The following is a 25,308-nucleotide window of genomic DNA, read 5'->3' as shown; positions in this document are numbered from 1 at the left end:
GGACTGGCAGTTTGTCCAGGGTGTTTCCTGCCTTCTGTCCAATGCATTCTGGGATATAAAATTTTTGAAGATTGATCTATGTATGTATGTATGTATGCATGTATGTATGTATGCATGTGTGTATGTATGTATGTATGTATGTATGTATGTATGTATGTATGTATGTATGTATGTATGTATGCATGTGCATATGTATGTATGTATGCATGTGTATGTATGTATGTATGTATGTATGTATGTATGTATGTATGTATGTATGTATGTATGCATGTGCATATGTATGTATGCATGTGTATGTATGTATGTATGTATGCATGTATGTATGCATGCATGTATGTATGTATGTATGCATGCATTTATGTATGTTTGTATGTATGTATGCATGAATGTATGTTTGCATGCATGTATGTATGTATGCATGTATGTATCTATCTATCTAGTGTCATTTTAACACTGAAAGAGCTAAAATGACTTCTTCCGTCGACTTCCAAATACATGTTGCTCTACAGATAACCTCTCCTACGTGATTTATCACCATTCATTATAATTTTCATCTGTATTTTCCCTTTATTTTATTGACTGATTATGAATATGTTCATAATTGCTGAGAGTAAATTTGAAGGTCATTATACAGAGACAGAGAAAACTGAAGAAAATTGATGTTTTCAGCCAAATATAACATTAACTGTAAAAAATAAATGTTGTCATTTATCCAGCTGCATAGATTTTACTGGTGAATCAATGTTGCAGAAGATGACGGCGTTTCCACGTTCACCACGGAGCATCTGAACATCCAAATGGGTCATATCTGATGCTGATAAAAAGCTGAAAAATTGAATTATTTCAATGTATTGACAGAATAAGTTGTTCACTAGTTATTAAACATTTTACATCAGTGGATGCTCTTGGTTGCAGGCTGCTGTTTAGGTCAAAGGTTAATATTTCTTCTTCATGACAGAACTGGACAAAAAACAGAAAAAGAACACAGCCACAAGACTTTCTGTGAAGTACAGGAAAGTACTAGTTTTTATTCCTTCATAATCAAACTTCACAAACAGCTTGAACTTGTACAATACCTCAGAGAGTGAAAATTACAAAAAAAGTGCTGGTAACATTTACAAAAATCATCCTTACTTAGCAACAATCAGTTTATTCTTCCACACTTTTTTTAGTCTTTTGTATTAAGGCTTAATACTTCTGTATAAAGTATATGCAAGATAAGTCTTCACAGTTTTTCGAAAAAAGTCACAATATTATGTAACATAATGAAGCTTTTACGGCTATTTTCTTTATAATAACAAATACACATCACTGGTAAATATATGTGAAATACAGGGCTTATTGTAAAATGGCAAGTAATGATACTGTTTGCTGAGATAAATTGATTCCACACACTGTTATAGGAAAGTTTTGACATACCATTGCTATAACTGAAGGAGGAGTAAAAGAAAATGATAATCATAAACACTTGGGAGATCGCCTCCAAACTTTGGCACATCCCATGAAACAATTTCACAAAATATGAGATTCATTTTGGAAATTATATGTATGGAAGAATAGCTAAACTGGCATAAAGTGAAAACATGCTGTGTAGTAAGGTGCTAAATCAGAGATATTACATTGCCAGCCTTTTTTTTTTTTTTCTTTCCCCACATGGACTGACATGAATAAGGTGCATTTGTAAGACTCAAAGCATGTAGGCTTTTCTTAGTTGTCAACAAAATATGTAATAATTACAAGATTTCAAAACAACCTAAATTAATTTGACCAATAGTCTTGAGGCGACCTCGTATACTCATGCATTCCCATGGATTCAGAGAAATGAATATCTCTACTGCAGGTGTGTTACTCTTAACTGTGGCATGTGAAAGTAAAAGCTGTATTGTACTCATGGTATGTGTTGTTTACTTTTTTTTTTTTTCTATTTTTATTTTTTGCACTGTTGAAATCGTTTGTGACAAACTTGATGAATAAGGAGATGGAATTGAAAACTGAATGCGAAACTAAGCCAAGATATATTCACAAGATCCTCTAAGCTGCACTGGTTTACAGGTCAACAGATGAGAGCTCTAGCCCTAGACTTACCAATTTCACCCTCATGCATACTGTACGGTTAAAGTGACGCAACAAGCTTGCTTAAATAGTCTACATCACAAAAGCAATTTGGTTTTAGTGCAAACACAATTGGCTGGCTTCAGCTTCTCAATAATAACAAGCTCACCAAGGAGATTACAAGAAGGCACATACTTATGCTTCCTCTAACACGCAACATATTTAGACAAACCGCAACATCTTTCAACAACACCACAAAGCGGTGAAAACAGGAAAGCTACTACATCCAGATAAAATGGTGAAGTTTGCTGTTTGTGAATTATTGAAAAATTTACACTTATCCATCAACAAAATAACGACGTCAAGGTCAATAGTTACTTGTGTTGTGGGTGACCTCGTTGGAAAAGGATGAAGTATGATACATTTTGGTGGACACAAATTCTCTACACATGTAGCCAATGATGCTGTGTTTATATGATAAGAAAGGTGCATTTGGATTTTTTTTTTTTTTTGTCTTACAAGTGTGTCATTATTGTTTCACTTTAAAGCATTTTTTTTTGTAACATCCCAGGAAAAAGCACTCAAAGTGACCAAATATGCAGAGATATAAGACGAGTGTTTTTAAGGGAGAGGCGTGCGCAACAGTGGACAGCTGGGTTAGTCTTTTGGTATTTGAGTTTATCTTTAAAAGGACGTTGTTGATGTGGTCATTAATCAGCGGCTGTGTGATGGAGACAATTGACATCTGACTCATGGGAAATGATCTCTTCCCTCATACATCCCATCTCTCACTTCGGATTTGCAAGAGCTGCTTGATTTGTCCAAAACAATCACAGGAGGAAACAACAGTTTTAATGCCCCTCAAATCTGGACACTAATACTCGGGAAACTGCTGGAAAATAATTAAAAAAAAAAAAAAAAAGAAGAAGAAAGAGAAAAAAGAAAAGAAAAACTGCTACAAACAACAACACGTGGATGTCATGTGCATTTAGAAATGTGACCAATTCTGTACCTTTCGAAACAAAACGAAACAAGAATAGTCAAATCAAATCAAATATCACCATTTACTCAGCATTCCCACTGTGGGCAGACAACCATCAGATACTATGGTACTATGTTTTGAGTGAATTATATTGCTTTTGATAGAAGAAGACCAAAATAAGTCTAGTGCAAATTTCTTTTCTGGTTTGAGAAGTGGCGGTTAGTATGATGAGACTCGACTGCAATAAATGCATTACAATAGCAAGAAAATATTAGGTGATTTTGTGTGGATTGCTGTCAAGTGGTATCCCTTTATAAGTTTTTTTTTTCTGAAATACAGAAGTAAAAAATAAATCTGTATATGCCATGAAAGAATTTGGAAGGACAACCTAACAAATATTCCCTATTATGTGTAACCCACCACCCAGTGAATGCAATAACCAGCACAAAGTAAGCGTCTTCCATCTACATGACGATATGATTTTTTTTTTTTTTTTTTTTTTTTTTTTTGGGATGGGAGAGTGGCGGCCTGGTTTGTCACCCTCCCATGTACAGCTGGGAGGATGTGTTTCGTCTGTCAGCTCATGTCTGCGCTAACGGGTGTCATCTGTGCAGTTATGTCTGTCAAATACATCTCTCAACTTGGAAATGTTGGAAAACTCACTCCAGTCCAGTGTTTGACAAATCATATTATAAAACGTCCTTGCACATATTTCAAAACAGCAGTCAATACATTTCAAACAAGCTTGTTTCATAACAACAACAATAATAATAATAAAAATACAAACCAACTTGGAGCATAAATTATTAAAAACAAACTGAAAACACATTACTGCAGCATATATTTCAGGGTTTGCTTAGTTGTGATGTTAACTACCTTTACTACAACAGCTCCACTTCTGCCAAGTTCATTACTATATAGGAGAAGTATTTTTTTAGGGAAATAATAAAATAGCAAGCTAATGTAGGCAAAATAAAAGCCTAACAAAATATACACATATTTATAAGCACATCTCAAAATTCAACTCAAGTGCATTTTCTTTACAAAAGCATCTACATACAAGATATGGCAGCAAAAAGCCTGAAAGCCAAATGACAAAACCTAAGCTGCTTTTTATGGGGACACATGTAATATCTGATCTGTAATCTCATTGCCCAAATTCACCAAATGTCCTATTCTGAGCACAAAAGGATAAAAAATATACAGCAGATTCATCTAAAATCTTACATCAAGAAATATTGTCAATTTTGCCTAATAGTTTACATTCAGTTTAGGAGTAATATGTTGGTATTACAAAAATATATTTGTAAATGATCACATATCCCATATTTGGACCACATTAAATTCATTTTACATTTTTATTTTTTGTTTATTCATTCATGATTGATTGATGGCTGGCACCACTGCTTTTTTTGGGGGGAACTAAACATTAACATGAGATTGTGAGCACCTCAGCTAGATTTATTTGAATTTGTTAGATTAAATGTTGTGTATCGTTATTCTGTCTTCCTCTTTTTGGCTTCATAAACAATCTACAAATATGTGCAAACTTTAAATCTTGGTCCATCTCAAGTATAAATGGCTAAATGTATTCGAAGTCACAATGTCAGATTAGCGATTTAGGGACAGTCTTAAAATATCAGAGACTCAATATTTGAAGAAAACTGCTATAACAAAAAAAAGTCAGACAAACTAAGTAGATATAATCCAAAGCGAAGGTGAACAGGTCCACACTGATTTGCTAAAATGTGTGTATAGAAAACACAACCGATGAATATTGAGTATTATGTTTCATCAGAGGAACAATGCAACATATACATGTTTTGACATGCGATAGTTTACATCACAGCTACTGTGTCAGATTCATTTTTATGTTTTGTTGCATTTCTTATAAAAAAACTATTTTGGTCTACAATAGGCAAATTAACACAACCACAAAACTATAAACAACGAATAGTGATCAAGTGACAAAACATAGATGCATTTTCACAAGCACCCTGCCATGAGAAAAAAAAACAAAGAAAACCAAAAAAGAACTGTAGCATTCGAGCCCGGTTGTAGGAACCCCACACACAAAGAAAAAATAATTTTCTCCATAAAACTTAAATTATCTTCAACCCTTCTTTGGTTTGTGAAAATAAACATTGTCTAATACAGTTTTTGTCCACTCGATTTCTAATGATTAGCATGGCCCCATTGTACTATTACTGCCACCATCCCCTTTTAGGAACATCATAGTGCTAAGTTTCTTAGTCTGCAATCCATCATGTCAGACCAACATATTTTGCTATTTTTGTTGGTGTTTTTTTTTTTTCTGTCTCTGCATTAAAAAAGGAGAGACCTACAGTACGTAGAGAGTGAAAGAATAGTGCATGTTGTCTATTGAACCAGTCCACACAAGCAGAAACTGAGCTTATGAGGTTTGTGAGCTCGTGGCAAAATTGTATCAACAGTGAGATGAGATTGAAAAAAATGATTTTTTTAAGGGGGAATATACATTTTACTGTGTAAACGAGACTTTGACGTAATAAGCAATGTCTGCTACTACACGATCAAATATCCAACAGATTTGTAAAATGATTAAGTGCTGGAAATCCTCCTTAATATTTAGTTAAGTGTGGAAAATAACTGCCAGACTAGGAGTTGGAATGTTCTGGACTTGACAGGAATGCATGTTTCAGATACGCTGCACATATTAAAAAAAAAAAAAAAATCTTTTCATAGAGCTGGACTGAGCCAAGAAGACTACAGTGACAGAGAACACAAAGAGGCTAAGTGTTTAGTCTTCAGAGGCTAAATTACGTCTAAGTCTCTCCATCGATGTGACAAAAAAACGCCCATTATCGAGGGACACTGAAAATACAGTTTGTGCTCCATCAAAAAAACAAAGTACTCCCCTACAGAAATAAAAGCTGTGTAGACATGACTGCATGCTTCATTTGGACTGACAGATGGTAGTTACCTGATGGTCAAAAACTCCATCAAGGTAGTGTATGAACTGCATGTTAGGAGAAAGCATCATCGTGAATATACCATGGATGTCGTTATAGCTTAGTTGAGCTGTGGAGTACTTTGAAAACAGTGTGTAAAGCTCAAAATTGAACTAGAATCTGCATGTTTGAGAGTAAAATCTTTGCAGATGCTGTTTGTGTGTGTGATAGTTGGATGACAGGGACTAGCTATATCACATTGCCTATATTATCAATGCTTCATTTAACATTATAATGTCTATGAAACTAAATTGTCAAAAAAGTGTATTTGTTAATCATAGCTGTTTTCTCCTATTTACTTGGTTGAAAACTATGAATTGTGGAGGATTTAAAGACTCAAAATAATCACTTCTTATTTGGTACAATGTGTACTTATTTAAAAAAGATTGTGTTTGCATTGTAATAGGTAATTTCTTTATTTGGATTTTTTTTTTTTTTCCTGCTCAGTTCGGTTCGTTTTCAAATGGTTTAATTAAATAAGTCTAATTCTTTTTTTTCTTTTTTGCCCAATTTGGCACAAAAATGAGGCTGGAGAAGGTGAAAGAGAAAACTGTGGTAATTAGTCCACAGGGGATGGTTTAATAAGCCATCCCAAATCTTTTTATCTCGCAGCCACTCAGTCATCTCAGTCCTAAAACTTGGGTTATGGTTTTACTTCTACCACATTTTCTTTTAGTTCTGCTTTCATGTACCCCAACCAGTCATTTACAGTAGGAAAAAAAAAATCAGTCTTTGTGAAAGATTTCTGTGTGTGGAGTGTTTATCTGTGGCCAAATCTTTCAGTTTGGAATCTCATTTTGAGTCTTTTCTTCCAAATAAATGCTAGAAATTAGATGTAACGTCAGTCTAATTTTTAATGACCGGTTTTTTTCACATTGCTCACTGCTTGCCTTTTACAATTCCAAGCTGTACGTAAACAATAAGGTTGTCATAATATGAAACTTTCATGATCTTTGTGGGGGAAGTGGGCATTGGCTTGCATGTGGAAGGGCCTGTCAACAAGGTCAAAGGACACACAGTGCACTTTGGAACTATTAATGCAGCTGACGGCCTTTTTTTTCTCACTTTATAACATCAGTGGAGGTGCTCACATCTTTTGTTGCCATGCAAACTGCTGCCATGTGATAGATATAACTCTATTCTAGTATGGAAATATTTATCCAACAATATCCCAAAATATCTGAAGCTTTGACTCGGCGCTGGCGTTTGTCTTTGTTGGGTTACAGCTTGCCAGGCAGTGTGTAAACGTCAGTTCTTTCAGTTGATGTGTGGCTCCCTCTGCTGTGTATAAAGTGAAGTGCCATTTGCCCTTTTTCCTCCAAACATACAGTACAGTACAGTATATGGCTTGTTTGCAAACGGCAGAAACTGAAATTAAAAAACGGCATTCGTAAAACAAGGCAGAGCGGTGTGAAAAAAACGGTCTTTTTCTCAATTCTCATCTGCAGTAATTTAGGATTAAAATCTGTTTTTACGTATTTATTTCAGCTGTTTTTAACACTGTATTTGAGATCTTTGAATCCCCCACACCGTATACATGTAAAATAAAAATAAAACTTGCAGATGTATTTGCTGTGTATGAATATAACATCTCAGGTATTTTAAAGGGTTCTCTTAGGATGCACTCACAACCAGCAGGTTTCAGCAGTAATAGTATAAATAGTATATTTTCAATAGACCACTGTGTATATACTGTATCTGTGCAATGTAGGAGAGAAAAACTATGAATATTCTGTATAGTTGCTGTATGTATTGATAGGCACTTGATAGGCATATTCCCTATATCCCAAAAGGTATTGTATACTCTAGCTGCAATTATGTCTTTATCAAACTATCTGAAAATGTATTCTTTCTCTGTGTGGAGATGGAGATTCTTATATATATAGTATATTTGTAAGAAGTTATTTATTTCACTCTTATGTGTACTGTAGAAGGACAAAAATGCAGTTAATCTGAATGGTTTCATGTGTTTTCTGTATTCTATTCTTAGCTTTGTGACTTTACTCATGCTTAAATAAAAAATCTGAATGTATGTATGGAGACAGAGTGAAAGACAAACAGGAAGACAGACACATGCTTATCAGAATAAAATGAACCTGTTCCTTACTCAACATGACCCTCACCATTACTATTTTCCATTTCCTTGTTTTCATCTCAATGTAAAGCATATATGCATATATAGTACACTGTGAAATATTACTCAATAACTGACTATCCTTTATCCAGTTGTGTGAAGCTATGTATGTATAAACAACACCACTATGATCACCAGAAAAAAAAAAGCAGGAGTCTGAAACCAAAGATTATAATGATGAATTAAACATACTGCAAGAAGGACAACAATGTACTGTAGACCCTGTGTTTCTACACTAAGATAAACAAAACATGAACAGTAATATATTTGAAACACAATACAAACAGCTGCAGGCTCAAGGCTATTATCTACGTCTCAATATGTTTTGTTCTGGAAAATATGCGTACACTTTGCAAACATAAAGTCTATACTTTTTTTTTTTTTTCAAACTAACAGCTAGAAGAAGCACGATTGAGATTAGGACTTATTTTCTGGATAATGTTGCAAGTTTTTAACCATTTTTAACCAACTTTTTGCAACACTGACAAAAGAGAATTAAGCACCACCACAAGTAGCTGAAGCAGTATAAGGAATATATAACTATGGACAGTGAAGAGCGTGTGATGCTAATGCAACAGGGGAGGGAAAAAGGCCTGGGTATGCTATAGCACGTTTATGACACACTGGAGAGAAGGTTCTTCCCCTTTCAAAGCCTGTCTGCTATCAAACACCATTATGATACAAGAAGTCAACTGACGATGGGACGAGTTATTAGCCCTCATCCAGATAACGTTGAGATTGGCTACTTTTGATATTCCAAAAAAAAATTATAGAGAAACAATTGATAGTGTAAATCTGAAATCAAATATTTCAAAACCAACATCGAGCTACTTAACCTACTATTTAGACCAATGATACCACAAAGCTGGTTGTACTCATCTAGCTACAGTCAATAGTGCATTTGATATATGTGTTTACACAAAATATGCAAAAAATTTAGGTGCCATGAAGGAATGCTAGATTACTGAATACATACATTACACTGAAACAATTCAATTCATGTCTCTGCCTTTGCGTTTAAAGAAGTGATGATGTTAGTTTGGCAGTGTTTCACTTGGTACTGAACAGACAACAAACACCAACATCATGAGCTGTGTGCCGCACATGTGGCAATACTGTTGGAAAGAGATCTCGGCAGTTGCTTACATATTCTATTTAGTGCATTGTCTGTTAAGGCAAGAGATTACCTCCACGTGCTGTGTAGAGACAAATATAGCACTAGCATGCAGCAATATTGCCATCCTGGCAACAACAGCTACAAACAGGAACCATACAGTTTAGGCTTATATGCACACCATAGGAGACAGGCCCAATCAAATGTTAAATAATGTGCTACTTTTAGTGAGGACTAACCTCACACTTTTTCAGTACAGTTCTATATTTTCTTGTCCGGGTGAGGAGAAACCAGAGAGCGGAATTTCTCCAAATCATCTAAAACATTGTACATTACTTGACTTCATTTCAACTGACTGCACAGGGATCTGAAATCTAGTAGCAATTCAAATTTAGCATCAAACTCCTTGACATAACTTCTCCAAACTGGATCAGTGAAGTCAACAATGCTTGACATCTGAACAACTGTTACAGGTGCCTTATTAGCCCAAAAGGTTTGGAGAGCTGCTTCTCATAGTACCTGCGCTGCATATTGCAAAGGAAGCCCTACAGTTCAGATATATCACTTATCAACAGTTTGATTAGGCTCTAAACCACACACAGACACTCACAGACATACAAACACTAAGGAAAGGACACAACTGTGTACAAGTGACAGATACTCTATCAAAGAAGCTGCATTCCATCACCTTGCGACACCCTTAATCCCACAGAAAGTTGTTCTAGGACACACAAATCATTTATGTTACACACACACACACTATAAATGTATTATTATTAATATAATAATAGCTATTATTATCCCTCCACCAACTGAGTTGGATGGGAGTTTATTATTATTGTTTTTCGCTGTTACTGTTGTTTGGCTTGGATGTTCTCAAAGAAAAGGAAAATTCTGTTTCTAAAATATGCAATCCAATAACTGTTATAGGGAACTGACTCCATAAAACAATTGATTCAAAGGTTTAAACATCGATGAGCACACATAATGGTACAGATTTAAATAAAAATAACTGCTTGCATTAACACGACACAAGTATATACTGTAGGTAACTGCAAGCAATAACAGAAAGCCAAGAACTGCTGAATTACTTAATGAATAAATTGAAACAAGGCTATTCTATTACAAGTGAACTCTACAACCAAATGTTAGATTGAAAAAAAAAATCCTCTTTACTAAAACTATAATATCTCTGTTAACAGTAGTGCACTTATTGGTTTAAGCAGTGCAACATATATGCAAGAAAATAATGCAGTCCACTTATCAAGATTTAAAAAAAATTTTTTTTTTTCCTTTGAAATTGAATAAAAGAAAATCATAGAAGTTCATTTAAGGAAAATGATTAAATATTAAGCACAGGCATTTTAAGAAAATGTGCAAAGTAGCACTTTTTGTTTTTTTTTTAATCTACAACAGGTCTTTTAAGACCACTGTATGCAGTTAGTTAATTCTTTAACAATACAACTACGAAAGTGTTTGCTCACATAAATGAGCAAATCCTTCAGATTGCAGTTGCAGGCAGTTGCATGTGTGTGTGTATGTGTGTGTGTGTGTGTGTGTCCTATTCTGGATGAAAAGCAAAAAACAAAATGATTTCAATATCACAGATGAACCTTAAGTGATGTGATGCATGGATGACAACTTCTGCACACTAACTTCCAAATCTATTCTGTACATGCTGTGTCTAGGTTTTAGAAAATTAGGAATGTATACTACTGTCTAGAAAGTCCCTCTACAACTTGTGGTATAACAGAGCTACTTGTTTTCCTTTGAGAATGTATTTCCTTTCAAAACATTGCATGCCTCAGGGAGAGTCAATGCATCAAAGCCAATGCAATTAGCCCCCACCTGCTAAAATAGCTTTGCAATAGTAATGAACAGGTTCTACAGCAATGCTCGGATCAGGATGGTATTTACTCCCAATTCAGATTTGATTCAAATTAAAGTCCTCCCTCTTTAACACTGTTCCAATCAACAAGTAGCCTAAACTCCCTCATGTACTATATAATTAGATTATCAAATTAAAACCAGGTTACTCCATAACGACAATATTGACAATGACAAATTCTTTTCTTTTTTTTAATCTACAACCCATAACAGTCAGGTGCAAGTTGAAGAGCAGCAATCATGAAGGAGAGAGTTTAGTCGCATATTCCAGCCTGCCAAAACTGTGAATTTAAAAGGCTAAAAAACATCAGCAAAAGAATCTTTCTTTTTTTCTTATGTTTTGAAATGGAAGAGGTCTACTAGCCTTAACAGTCTTTAAAGATATTAGTGGCAGTGTATGCAAATGAGTTAAACTCCAAACTTCAGAAAAAAAGAAACATATTTTTGCTCAAATACTGTCTCATCAACACACCCTAATTTAGTAAACGTAATCTTACCCATTAAAATGTATGGACAACGATTAGAAAACAAAAGAGAAATATTTGATACCGTCACCACGGACGGGAAGATACATTTCAGAAAATGATTGAAGTTGGTACCTTGACAACAGCTGCATTATAATCCCTTAATACCATAGAAATAAATAAAACCCAGTGTCAAATTAACTACTCTCTTTTTATTTTTACATAAGAAGGCAATCTTGTGACCATCAGTATTTTTTAGAGGGAATATGTAGCCCCACCCCAGATGATTTTTTTTTTTTTGTTATTGTTGTTGTAAATTATACCACAGTAAGCTTGGACATCTATAGTTTCCAAACTGGTCAGTATGGGTTCACAACTGCCATGATTTATGTATCATGGCAATGTACACACACACACACACACACACACACACACACACACACACACACATACACACGCACACGCACACACACACACACACCACATACACACACTCATGTACACACAGACACACACATGCACACACACATACACACACACACACACGCACTCACACACACACACACATACACACCACATGCACACACCACATGCATACGCATTTGCACAAACAAACAGACGCATGCAAATACACAAACGTATCTACACTAAAGGTGTGTTTGTGTGTATGTGTTTCTTTCGTAGGCCTTTCGGTAGTGTTCAACACATAAATCAGTATTTTAGGAAAGCATACATTTAGAGGCCTGTAGTTAGGATCCATCCAGTAGATCAATATCAAACTACTAAGCCTTAAGGCCACCATCTTTTTTTTTCTTTTAGAATAACAGAAAAAAAACTTTCTTTTTTGGGAAACTTAATGTGCCAGTGTCTATACTCATTACTCTTCATACCTCAAAATAAGAAAAGGAAAATCTAGTGCCATTTTATTTGTCATTCTTTTTGAAAGAAGTTTATCTATTTGTACTTATCCATCGGAGACATGCATTCGCATGTGGTCATTGAAGTGCTCAATTTGCTCGAACTTGGCAGGGCAGACGGAGCACACGTAGGTGGTCCCTTCTTGGCAGCTCGCTTCTGCAGCTACACCCACTCCTGTTCCAACTCCGGCCCCTACTCCAGCACCTCCGCTCACTGGCATGGCCAGGGCCACCACTCCAGCTCCAGGCTCAGGGACAGACATAGGCATGGGAATGGACACTGGGCCTGCCGTACCGGTGTTCACTGACATCCCTATGATGGCGCCGCCTGCGCTGTGCAGGGCCATGTGCCTCTCCAGCAGGGTTTTGTGAGAGAACTTCTTCTTGCAGATGTAGCACTCATAGGACTTCTCTCCACGGTGCAGCCGCATGTGGACATTGAGAGAGCTCTTCTGGGTAAAACGCTTGTTGCAGATGCTGCACTGATAGGCTCGCACCCCTGTGTGTGTCACCATGTGTTTGATTAAATAATCCTTCAGGGAGAACGAGCGCCAACAGATGCTGCACTGATGAGGCTTCTCACCTGGATGTAAAGCAGGACAAGGCATTAAGGGAGAGAGAGACAGAAAGAAAGACAGAAAGAGAGAAGAGACAAAATTTGACAATTAGGACAAGATTATTTAAAAACTGTAAGAAAAAACAAACTCTGATGGGTGTTTAGGTCAGATTCATAACAATTTACTATTTCAAAAGTTAAACATCTAATGAAATTTAGTAGATGAAAACCATATTCAATAGTAACAGAAATAAATGCCTTAGCTTTGAGAAGAAAAAAAAAAGTGTCCCATGTGCATCATTAAAGTAGAAAAAATGCACCTTTCCTCTCTTATACATTTCATTTCTACAGTTGAATTAGTTTCATCCCTTTATCTAGTGAGCAACCATGGTCACAAGTCCATTCACAGAATCTCAATCCCAGTGTGGTGCGGCAGTCCTTGATTTTAAATGTTGCACTACCATGCACATGGTTAAAATACCATGAGAAGTGAAATGCATATTTTAGTGTCAACATCCTTCTGTGTGTAAATCAGCTATTATGAACGTTGGTGTCTCAATTGTATTAACGATGAAAAAATATATCGTTGATATTTGAATCAAGGCAACTTTTTAAAGCTAGATGTTACTGGAAGACTGCCAGTGGATTTGGCACTACGTGACTAATGTAACAGGTTTAACTGAAAACTTTCGCAGTAACACTGAAAGCCTGAAGCCTGCAGTGTTACTCCTCCATTAGAGGAACCCACCTCAGGCTAGAATTATTAAACTTGTATAATCTTGTTAAGACACCGGATCCAGGAAGTCCTGTATGCTAAAGTAATGTGAGTATTTTTTTTTTTTTCTTTTTTGGTTGAAATGCCAAAATGTGTGCCTTAGAAAACACTGAATTTTTCACTTAAAAAAAATAAGAAAATGGAGGACAACTTGATGATTTTACTTTCATAGAACGATCAGGCTTCATTAGAAAAAACAGTGTTTTCTATTCCAAGAGCAAGTTATTTTGTGCATCTGCTTAGTATTTTTGTCAGCTTATTAGACCAGTTTAAATTTCAGTATTGACTATAAAATATTAACATATTACCATAAAACTCACAGGTACAGGAAGAGGCTGATAACACCATGCAAGTTAATTAAGTCCTGAGTGCTTATAGTACGGTGCTGAATTTGATGAATTGATGCATGGTAACCTGCTTTGATTTAATGAAGCTGATCAGACTTTTATCACTTTTTTTTTGCTTCACAGTAAGAAGCTGGGATCAGTCACACCTCCGTATTATATTTACTTGGTTGGTCAGCGGAACTTCATTAGGGCAGGATATTTGTAAGGCAGGGATTTACATTAATATATAAATAAAATAAATATGGTTTGAGAGGACTGTTTATCATGTAATATAAGGTTTTACTTTGTCATTGGCACACATAATTCAGGGAAAAGCCTGGAGCCTGAAATAGCTTGACACTGTGATTTCCCTGGTTGTTTTGCATGAGCAAGTGATGTCATGTCTTTTGAACAAAATCTAAAAGCTTTATGCTACTTTCAGTGCCTACACGTTTATTTAATTTCTGCTTCATAGAGGTGTCATGTAAAAATGTATTAAGGACCTATTTGTCAAAGTAGCTAATAATTCCTGATGTATTTTTTTCCTCTACTGAAACAAAAACAATTAAATAGATTTATTGTACTGTCAAAGAGGCAGAGCTTTCATTCTGCAATGCACACAGATTCTGATTAATATTTTTTAAGATTCAGTAAAGGTAATATGTCATTAGCTGTAATTGAATTTCCTCTTGATCAGTGACTGAAAATGTCAGCACTCTGCTTGACACACATGTGTGAAGAAGTACTGGAATCAAGTATAAAAAAAAGCACCATAATGTAAAAGGTAGTTTTGGGCAAGCAATGGATTTTAAATTAATAAAAATGACTACTTGAGTAGGCATTTATGTGATCATCATTATATGATTTCTATTTTGTTCTTTGGTGATGATGGTTTTTGCTGTTCAGTGAGTGATGGCCTGTCACACTGTAATATGCTGCTCCATGAGCCTTTTACTATTAGATTACACACAAACAATGGCAAAGGCACAAGTCACGTAATAATGTCATTTTTAAGTTCATTATTTAATTAAATGCTAAAAACGGGGGCTGGTTTATTACATTAAAGACATGTAAACGATGCAGTGGGTGAAATATACTCAATATATGAGGCTGCACTTAAGCTTCACAGTGGTGTTATAAGACTCCAAAATGTCCAGATTTTATTACTGTATATTAAAAATTTTCATGTTTTAATAAAAATGAGGAAACACTGTCATTACCCTACAGTTAATTCATTTATTGCAATGTGGGATGTTTAAACAACTGTTGTCGACACACTATTATCTTTTGACACAGGATTCAAGTTTGAAATAGTAATATCACTTGAGACATAGCTCTGCATTTTGATATGTTGCCTAAAACATGTTAACAGGAGTGTCATCACACATTTTTTTTTACATTTTCAAATACTGTATTAATTAAAATCCTTAATTAGAACCTTACAACACAGTTAGTGCATTTCTGATATTGATAGGGAGTTTCAGTGGCACTCATTTTTTAGAATATATATATTCTAGGGATGTCTATGTCAGCAGCTACAGACATATGGTGACAAAGATAAGAGGCACAATGCAGTTATTTATATACAACTGATGTGGTTTCCTGTCTTGACCATTAGTCACTGAGACACACAAAGAGTTTGTTAGAAACTCATGTTCTGTATATGTGCCTATTTGGAAAGATATTCCTACACTATCTGACCACAAGTGGTCAAGCTGAGAATGTCTTCAAGTCACGCATGCACTGTGTAAAGTCCACTATAGATACAGCTCACAAAGAGTAGTCTTTGTCCAATCTGTACATTTTCTCTCTGAATGTATGGTTGGTTCTGGTATTGTCAAACTTTTGTTAATAAACTGAACTTAACTGAGAAAGTTCTAGTTCTTCATTCTCAATCCAAACAAGAGGTAAGGGACTTCCCCTATAGCTTATACATTTGTACAGTTTCTAAAATGGTGCTAAAAAAAAAGCCCTGTATAAGTAAAAAAAAACAAAACAAAAAAACAACAAAAAACAATTACATCAAAATTTAGAGATATTACATATTATTTTATCAGAATTATATAAGGGGGAAACATTGATTTGACAAGCTTACTAACTGTAATCTGTGTAATTCAGAAAAAGAGTTTGACTTACCAGTATGGACAAACATGTGTTTGACGTAGTTCTGCTTAGCAGTAAAGGTTTTACTGCACAGAGTGCATTCATAGGGCTTCTTTTCCCCCTGACCAATTCCTCCTGCAGCCTGTTGCTGCTGAGTTGTCGATTGCGGTACCGACATTGGGTTTGGGAATGATGGCATTGAAGGGGGCGGTACTGCCACAAACTGGGATTGCTGCTGGCCAGGAAGGTAAAGGAAAGGCTTGCTGTTGCTAGGCGGATGTGAGTGAGGAGTGAAGATTGCGGGCAGGAAGGTGCTTCCAGCAGTGCTCATCACTTGGGAATTGCCGGGCAGCGGCATCCTCAGATTGCTGGTTTGAGATTCCGGGCGCAGGTAGGGTGGGGCACTTGGCAGGGATTGGGACATGACTGAGTTTGGCAGGGAGTGCATCATGCTACTGTCACTAGTGCTCTGGGATGTGTCCCCATCCTCTGCCACTTGCTCTGGAGACGAGTCAGTGACCTCTATTTGCACTGGACCACCTTCACCTTGCATCTCTCCTTTGAAGCTGGTTAGGTACTGCTGCTGCTCCATAGCATCTGGCTCAGTACCAATGGAGGAGCTCACCCCTGAGTCAAAACTTTCACCCTTGGATTCACTCTCCACACCCTCAGTATGGTCAGCATCATCTTGGCAGTCCCCCAGATTATCGTAGCAGTTGTACTCATCTTCAGCCTCCTGCTTTATGTGCATCCCTCCTGTCTGTCCTTGGTTTATGCGTACCGGTCGTGGTTGCTTGCGGCAGTGAGTGGACTCTACTGTGGAGAAGCGGTCACCCTGCTGAGATCTCTCCTGGAGACGGTTTATCCAGGGAGGGTCTTGAGATTGCTGGTCCTTCTGAGTGCTAAGAGCTGGATCGTAATTAGTCGACAGAGGGCTAATGTAAAGGGGGCGCTCGCGGGTGCCGTTCGGCAGAGAGAGGCCAGGGTAAGTATACAGTGATGTGTATGTACGCTCCACACTTTGCTGTGTTGTTGGTTGCATATAACCTGACTCTGCGTCGCTGCTGGGCCCGGAGGTGCCTGATTCTGGTGTGCCACGAGGAGTATCCTGACCAGAGTCTCCTGGTATACCAGGGAACCCCCCTGGACCAGCCAGGCCCACATTCTGGGATACGATGCGTGTACACTCATCAATGACGGTCTTGATCTGTAGGATGCTGGCGGCAGTAAGGATCTGCAGGGCCTCTGACTGAGAAACCCGCAGAATCCCACTGTACATAAAGTCAATCAGCTTTTGGATGGATTGCACCGAGACCACAGAAGGGATCTCAATGTCGCTGTAGCCCAAAAGCAGCTTGTCCTGAAAGAAGGGGCTTCCAGCAGCCAGCACACACCGGTGAGCTCGCAGCATACTTCCATGGATCCGAACTGTCACGTCACAGAAGTGCCCACGGTTGCGCTGCTCATTGAGGGTCTCAAGTACAGAATTGCTGAAGTTGTGAAGGTTGATGTTATGAATGCGCTCGGTCATCCCCTTGCAACTGATGTCACCTGTAAGCAACGTAACGGTGGATTAAATGGACTCACTTGTAATATTATTGTATTTTGTACATTAAAACCCTATATTTGCATTAATATTGATCAGTATTATCATACAGTATTAATATCACTAGATAAAAAATGGTGTTTCCCAGACATGATATTGCCCATGAAAAATTTTGAGGTGACACAAATAAACCAGATGTGTAATCAAATAATGAAATATTTACAATTCATTGATATTTAATCTAAAACTATCTACCGAACTGATTACAAAAAAAGTCCCTATGTATTAGACAGAAATAAGGTCAATCTACAAATTTTCCCTCAATTTAATCTCACAGTATGTGAAAGAGAATAAATAAAATCAAAATCTGAGCTAAATTTACTTTATGAATCACTGTTTAAAAAATTCCACATTGCCATCTTTGTTTTCTTGAGCTGATGGAAAAATGAATTTCCCTTCTGGGTATAAATAAAGTTTATCTATCTGTATGCATAGAAAGGGACGATTAAAATGGTTCCCATCTAATTATCACAAGTTTCTCTGACACAGTGTATTTGTGAGATTCTACTATCCACCATTAGATGGTGCACTGGGCTTAGAGGACAACAGGCCTCTTTTGTTAGCCATGTGTTCACTGTGATGGCGCTTCCTAACTATCCTTGGAATATACTTAGATGTGACCCGGCTGATCAGTGCTCAGATAAGTTCCAGCGCTTTTCTTCCCAGTTTGGAGTTAAAAAGGATAAAAATTCAAACGGAATTTAAAAATAGTAAGAGTTAATATTATTATACACATTATTTTTCACTATTGCTGTGAAATGTATTTCTTTTTGCTTTTAATGATGTTTAAGTCTAATGTTTTTTAAAGTATGTTATTTTAATGATTATTTCGTAAAAAACCCTTCACTGAAAAGAAAACACTTGCATGTTACATATTTTATAGATATTACTTTATACAGTGTTGGCCATGTATAAAAAAAAGTGTACTTGCAAAAAACACTTATGATGAAATGTCATGCAACACAGAAGATATAGCTTGACTATGGGATATACATATATATTTGAGGCTAATTTGAAACATGGAGAAATACATTTTTACAGTATTTGTGCAGTGCTCAGAAATAAATGCCGGCACAAATAGAATCAAAATCCTAAATGACAGTAAGTATTTATTTAGCAAAAATGAGATACTTTTCATTTTAAATCTAATGCAGAAGCAGTTTCACACTGTTAATACATAACATCAATGCTTTTCATTGATTTTTAACTTTTTGTAGTTTAATTATAATGTGAAGAAATAAGTTTAAAAAGCTGAAGCAGCTCAGCATACTCACAGTCAGATGATGTTTTGTTACGAAGATGCTTGTGTGGCTGGTGATGAGGTGCAGGTCTGCGGGTGAGGCTTCAGTTTGCTGGTGTAGATGACTGATCAGAGGCCGGTGCTAGGCAATGCTGTCAGTCCTCTCTGTCAAAATCATGTGTTGCTCTGCCACAGTGTTTGGAGGGGAGAGAAAAGACAAAGACAAATCTTAATGCCACACAGTGCCTCGTCGATATTGCCACTCCCTTAATGAACCTCGAGCACGGTAACACAAATATCAGCCCCCCCCCCCCCCCCCCCCAACACGCTGCAACAGATGTGTGAAGAGTTTTCAAAGCGAGACGAATGGACGCTCCTATGTGCACATGACCACCAATTACAAAGCAAGGTTGGAAATAAAATGCTGTCAAGACAGTCCTTTAGTTAAGTGTGCAGCTGGGCAACAAAACCACACCCTTCCAAAGAACATTTTAAATTCCACATAAATATCTCCGATTAAATATTTCTGAAAACTCTCACCGCGAAGAGCGTGCGTGCTCAAGTGTTTTCATTTCCAAATTCACAGATTGAACAACACAATATCTCAGACAGACATTAGATACTTGAATTTGTAAAAACAGAAATGAGTCAAAATTTAAACATACGACTCATTCATTCAAAAACACAAGAAAGGCATTCAACAACATTAACCATGTGATGAGCCGGTTTTGGTGAAGCCAAGAGAGCTTTGCACAATGCTCTAATACTACACACACACACACACACACACACACACACACACACACACACACATTAGTATGCAAACGTTTGACCTCAATGCTGAGGACAACATGATGTAACACGGACCACATTAAAGTCACACTCTCATAGTATCATTTAAGGTCAGGCACACTGAAGAACCCATGCAAAATGCCCTTCTGGTATTCTCCAACTATTTCTTTCTCATTAGTCCCACACTGGTCATATCGCCTTCAAACAGCATGTCAACTAACACTGCTTTAAAAGTGTTGTAAATTTACCTGACGTGTTGGAATGTGAATATTTATCATTAATAAGCCTTTGGTTCATTGTTACAAGTAGGATCTGACACTCTAAATACATTTGGAAATGGAGTAAAATGTCCCGTAGCTGTCAATCTGTCGACAACATTAACAAGAAGTGCTTTCTGTGAAATGCCCTTAACTGCTGCATGCTGCTTAATGAAAAGAACGAGGCTAGGATTTGACCAGACCTGCACGTTAGTGTTGACACATATTATTCTTTCACAAATCTCAAGCACTTTCAAAGAACACACCTCTCGCTTTGAGGCCGTGATGTAAAATGTACTTAGGAATTCAAGCAGATGACCACTTATCATAGAAAGCGCTGGTTCAGAACCAGAACTCTAAAACTCAGTGTGAGGAATCAAGTCATGCAGCATGAGAGAAGGGCACGATAACGTGGTTGGCTGATCTCTGAAAAAGATTTTTAGATGCTTTTACACTGCCATGGAAACAAGAAAGAAAATTATTGCATCTGCTGAGTTAATTACTATTACCAAAAAAGAACTGGATTCAAGCAAATTACTGCACACACACACACACACATACTTTTTTTTTGCTTAAGTGCCTGATAATTACACCATAAACATGTATGTGTTTTCCTTATTAATTATTATGACTATGTAGGTGACTTCCTTTTGACTGACAAAAGACAAATTTTTTTTACTAGCTAATGTATATAAATGAGCGTTATTACAACACATCCGATAATACGTCCAGATAATACAGGTGGTAATAACTTCATTTCCACAGACTCTGGCAAAATTCACTTTAAGATAATCTTCCATTTGGCTTTCTCAGTCTTTTTTTGTGCCAAGGTAACAAATACACAATAGGCCGTGAACAAGGCCCCCAAATATTCTAATACAAAGGGTGCTTTGGTGCATAAAAGTATTATATCTAGGACGAAAGAGGAGTTGAGGGTTTGAGGTGTGTATGGTCTATTTTCTCAAGGGCTGCTATGTGTCCATAGACGATGGTTTAAGACGATCTGCAAGATGTGTGTTTGCTTTTTTGTAGTGTTTATATCAACTGACAAATTTGATGATTCAATACAAACAAGTAACAGCATGCAAAGGGTGATCAGTCGCTACTGGGACAGACCAATCTTTGGAACTAAAAAAATAAAAAAATAAAAAAATAAGGAAACTCACACACACACATGCGCACACACACACACACACACACACACACACACACACACACTTTCTGTTCCTCCCGTTTTGGCTTGGACAAAACACATTTTACAGTGAAATCTGTTTTTTTTTTTATAGCCTAGCCTCGAAATCTAAAATAAAGCCCAAATTTAACCACTTTTATTCTAGATTTTATAAAACACGTGCTAGCACATAACTTGAAAACCAACATAACTCAAAGGGTAACCATTTCCCTAAACCTAATCCCATATTACTGCAATAATCCAGAATTAACTTAGTCAACGTGAGAACTATAAAATTCCAGTTCACTTTAGAGAGTACACACACAAACATTTCAGTTCACTGGCGTTGCAAATATTTGACCTTTTCTTTTTTTTTTTCATCTTCCTGCAGGGCTGACTCGTGGTGTAACTGTAGCCTGGTGCCATGGGCCTTATTCATAGCTACTGTTAGACAATGCAAACATATATGTTCCCTCTGTGGCATCCTCGCCCAACCAGACATGTAAATCCACCTGCCTGAGGGGTAAAGTGAGGTGAATACTGGCAACAAAGGAGCAGGCCAAGAGAAGCAGGCTTCAGTTGCCCAGACTGCCACTCACGACAGTGATTCCATTTTAGCCGTGACACAGTGGGTGAGCAGCAGCCAGCGCCTACCTGCAGTGAATTCTAATCAGCCCAGGGGTCTGTCTCCCTCCCTCCCTCCTGTACCCTGCCTTGGACTAAAGGGGCTGATGATCCTTCAAAATTAATTAGATCCTTGTAGGAGGCGGCCATTTTCTTTCACTTCCCATTGCTCCACCAAAAACAAATTTTTAAATCAAACTAAAATCAGGGTGTGTGTTTTCCCCCTTTATATTGATCCCTTTCTCAGTGTGTTTCTACCTGCTTCCTGTTTCATCACATGGAACCCCTCTCGCCATCTTTCTTTCCATCTGTCTGTCTGTCTCTCTCTGTCTGAACCCCCACCCTCCTCGCCTTCTTCCTCCCCTCCCTCTTTCCGAACCTTCCCCAACACCCTCCGCCCCTCTCTGGCTGCCTCCATGCTCCCAGCTCTGTGTCTGCCTCTGTGGAGTTCGCTGTCAATAAATCCCCAGAGGTCAGTTTGTCTGCTGGAAATCAGACACAATGCTTCAGACCGCCAATGCAATGCATGCTCCGCTGCTGCCGCCACAACAAAGACTGAGGAGGGGTGGAGGAGGAGTTGGGGTGGGGTGGGTAGTGGAGAGGGAGGGGGGGGCAAAAAGAAAAAAAATTAAGACAGGAACACAAGGGTAGCAACTTCAGCAGGCAGACTCCAGGTTAATCAGCTGCCTGTATTAGGTGACAAGCTCATGAAATACGCTGCATCGAATAGGACATTAGTTAATCAAGTGTGTTTGTGTGTGTGTGTGTGTGTGTTGGGCGTGGGGGGGCAAAAATGGTGAGGATGGGGGATGGGATTCAGAACAGACATAAGAGGCGTGCTTATGAAAGAAACAGCATCAGCCACGTGAATAATATACATCTTGAATATGCAAATAGTGCGTACAATACAGCATATATTTAGGCCCTTGGTACATTTGAATCTGGAGACAAAAGGGCCACGGGGCAACGTGAAAATCTCAAGTCCATGCATGTGCATACAGTACATTGATGATGCAGAGTCGCATTTACCAAGAGTGTTTTGTTTAGCACCTAATTCATGGTAATTTATGAGTTTGTTTGAAACCTCCACTGCCAAACGATCACTGTCCAACATTGTAATTATTAATTTCAATCATCCATTTAGCCCAATTGCATTAGCATATAAACTACCAGAAATTATACTTTAATAGTATGGTGCAAATATGCATCCTAATAGAATTTATTACACACTGAAAATGTATGGCAAGCGCACTGAGATGTTTTAAGGAATAGTGAAGAAGAGATGATCTGAGGTGGAGATTTCCATTTCACAGTTTCGACAAAACAATATAAGATTACAACTGGGTGTAATTAGTCAATATCTCAAACTTTTCTTCAAAAAAAAAAAAAAAGAAAAAGAAATTAAACACCTCTAGTGCTATACTGTCTGTTCTCTTAGATCTACACAATTAAAAATTTCTGTTTTAGGAAGCGGAATATCATCTTTTGCCAACAATGTTCTATCGCCTGATTAAATCTGAGCAATTTGAAGTGTCACGTCTCTTATTACATTTGAGTGTTCGTCTATAACATTGTGAGGCAATTAACAGGTAATGCAACTAATGCACCTAAATCACACACACTTAGCACAAGCACGAGAAAACTCCTCTCAGACTGAAGATTTAATTGATTTGCTTTCATAGCAGCCACTGAATACCACCAACAAGCACACGTAGGCTGTTGACAAGTTGAGCCAAGATTTTCACTTTGCTGTGATACATTTGCCTGACTTTCGTACTTCCCTTAACTGAAACTGTACTGTGTAACCAAAAATCAACAAGGAAATATTTCTGAGATGTGCCTAAATGCCCCATAAAATGATAACAGATTAGAACTAAGTGTTACACCATGTAAGGTCACACTGAGTGTCAATCCTTTAACCGTTTCTTCACTCACGGATGAAGAAAAAACAGTGATTCTAAACTATACGTTCCATTTCAACCTCTGCAGGGAAAGTCTGCAATATTTAAACACTAAAAAATGCATCTCTCTGTTTTATAGTAACACCATTTTCTCTCAAATGCTTTCGGTTGGTCAAGTAATTATGGAGAGTAATCTTATGACCACTGCTTCAGCTCGGATTTACTAAAAAACTGTCTGTGCATTCCTGTGTATCAAACACCAAATCCTGCTAATAGTCCCTAAATTTAACTGTTCGTGCCACTACAAGATCTGCAATAGTACAGCAGATGAGTGTGTGAAGACATTCAGTCCAACAGAGCGCCATTTGATGTGGCAGGATGTGCGGCTTTCAAATAAATTCTTCAAGCAAACAAGTAACAATAAACACTACAATACCACTGCACAAGTATAGGAGAGTCCAACTATTTTTTTTGACAGGACAGCTTGGTCAACTTCGTCATCATCTGTCAAAAACACACCCACTACCACCCGTTATCCATAGCACATCCGTTATTTATTTGCAAAAAAAATCAACTTCTAATATTTTTTTTCAATCATAGGCAATAAAACTGTAATGAATTCATGTGATGGGATCATCTTTTATGCTAAATTTGACATTATCTCATAACGTGAACCATTCTGGCGACAGTTTCTCACTTTTAGGGACGTAAAAGAAATTTTTAAGAAGTCTCCCAGAATTGGCAACCCACTGTGCTTTTGTTAATGAGCATTTGACCAAAAAGAACCATCTGACTACTCATGTGATCATCTCCAAAACACCTCTAACCCCCGAAGCAGATAATGCTAAATTCAAGAGTTATCATTTAGGCACAAGTGTCCACAGCAACTGCCTCTCTACAGCTACTACACACATTGAGGACATTTTGCCACTCCAAAAAGCACCTCACAGGCCATTAAAAGATCGTCATGAACCTACACAGATGCAGATATAGGACTTCTCTGTCAACTGAATCATGGTTAAAAAAAAAAAAAAAAAAGAACTTTATAATTTGCCAAATAATAGCAACCGTGTAAATTTTGTCATGTGAATAAGGGTCCCTTTTTTTTTGTTGTTGCCTGGACATCGTATAACCAAAATCTCTGCAAGTGGACTGAATAGTGCAGAGGGCGTTAAGCGGCTGTAAATCTCCAGAAGAAAACCAAGTGTCTCCTGACTTTCTGTCCTTGAGAGATAAACCAGAACAAAGATGCTTTGTGAAGAATTATGAGGGCAGTGTGAAACCTCTGCTAACGAGCTTGCACTTCTTACACTACAGACATCTGTGCAGCCTCTTGACATAAAGTAAGACAGTAAAGTGTATATTATATTTGTCACACAGCAAAACCACACCAAGCATAGAAACCGTTTAGGTTAGG

General features: G+C 37.3%; 1 protein-coding gene across 1 annotated transcript in view; it reads right to left on the bottom strand.

The window, feature by feature from the left end:
- Nucleotides 1-1,623: 1,623 nt before the first annotated feature.
- zbtb20 (zinc finger and BTB domain containing 20) overlaps nucleotides 1,624-25,308 on the bottom strand; it is a 34,933-nt gene continuing 11,248 nt past the window's right edge. The window contains exons 2-4 of the mRNA XM_030153906.1: nucleotides 19,181-19,332; nucleotides 16,334-17,851; nucleotides 1,624-13,123 (exon numbers count right to left, since the gene is read on the bottom strand). Coding sequence (XP_030009766.1) covers nucleotides 12,588-13,123; nucleotides 16,334-17,831 — 2,034 coding nt within the window. The 5' untranslated portion in view covers nucleotides 17,832-17,851; nucleotides 19,181-19,332 and the 3' untranslated portion in view covers nucleotides 1,624-12,587. The remainder of the gene's footprint in view (nucleotides 13,124-16,333; nucleotides 17,852-19,180; nucleotides 19,333-25,308) is intronic.

The sequence above is a fragment of the Sphaeramia orbicularis genome, chromosome 14, assembly GCF_902148855.1.
Source record: "Sphaeramia orbicularis chromosome 14, fSphaOr1.1, whole genome shotgun sequence".
Classification (NCBI taxonomy): Eukaryota; Metazoa; Chordata; class Actinopteri; order Kurtiformes; family Apogonidae; genus Sphaeramia; species Sphaeramia orbicularis.
This window is presented reverse-complemented; position numbering and strand designations above follow the sequence as displayed.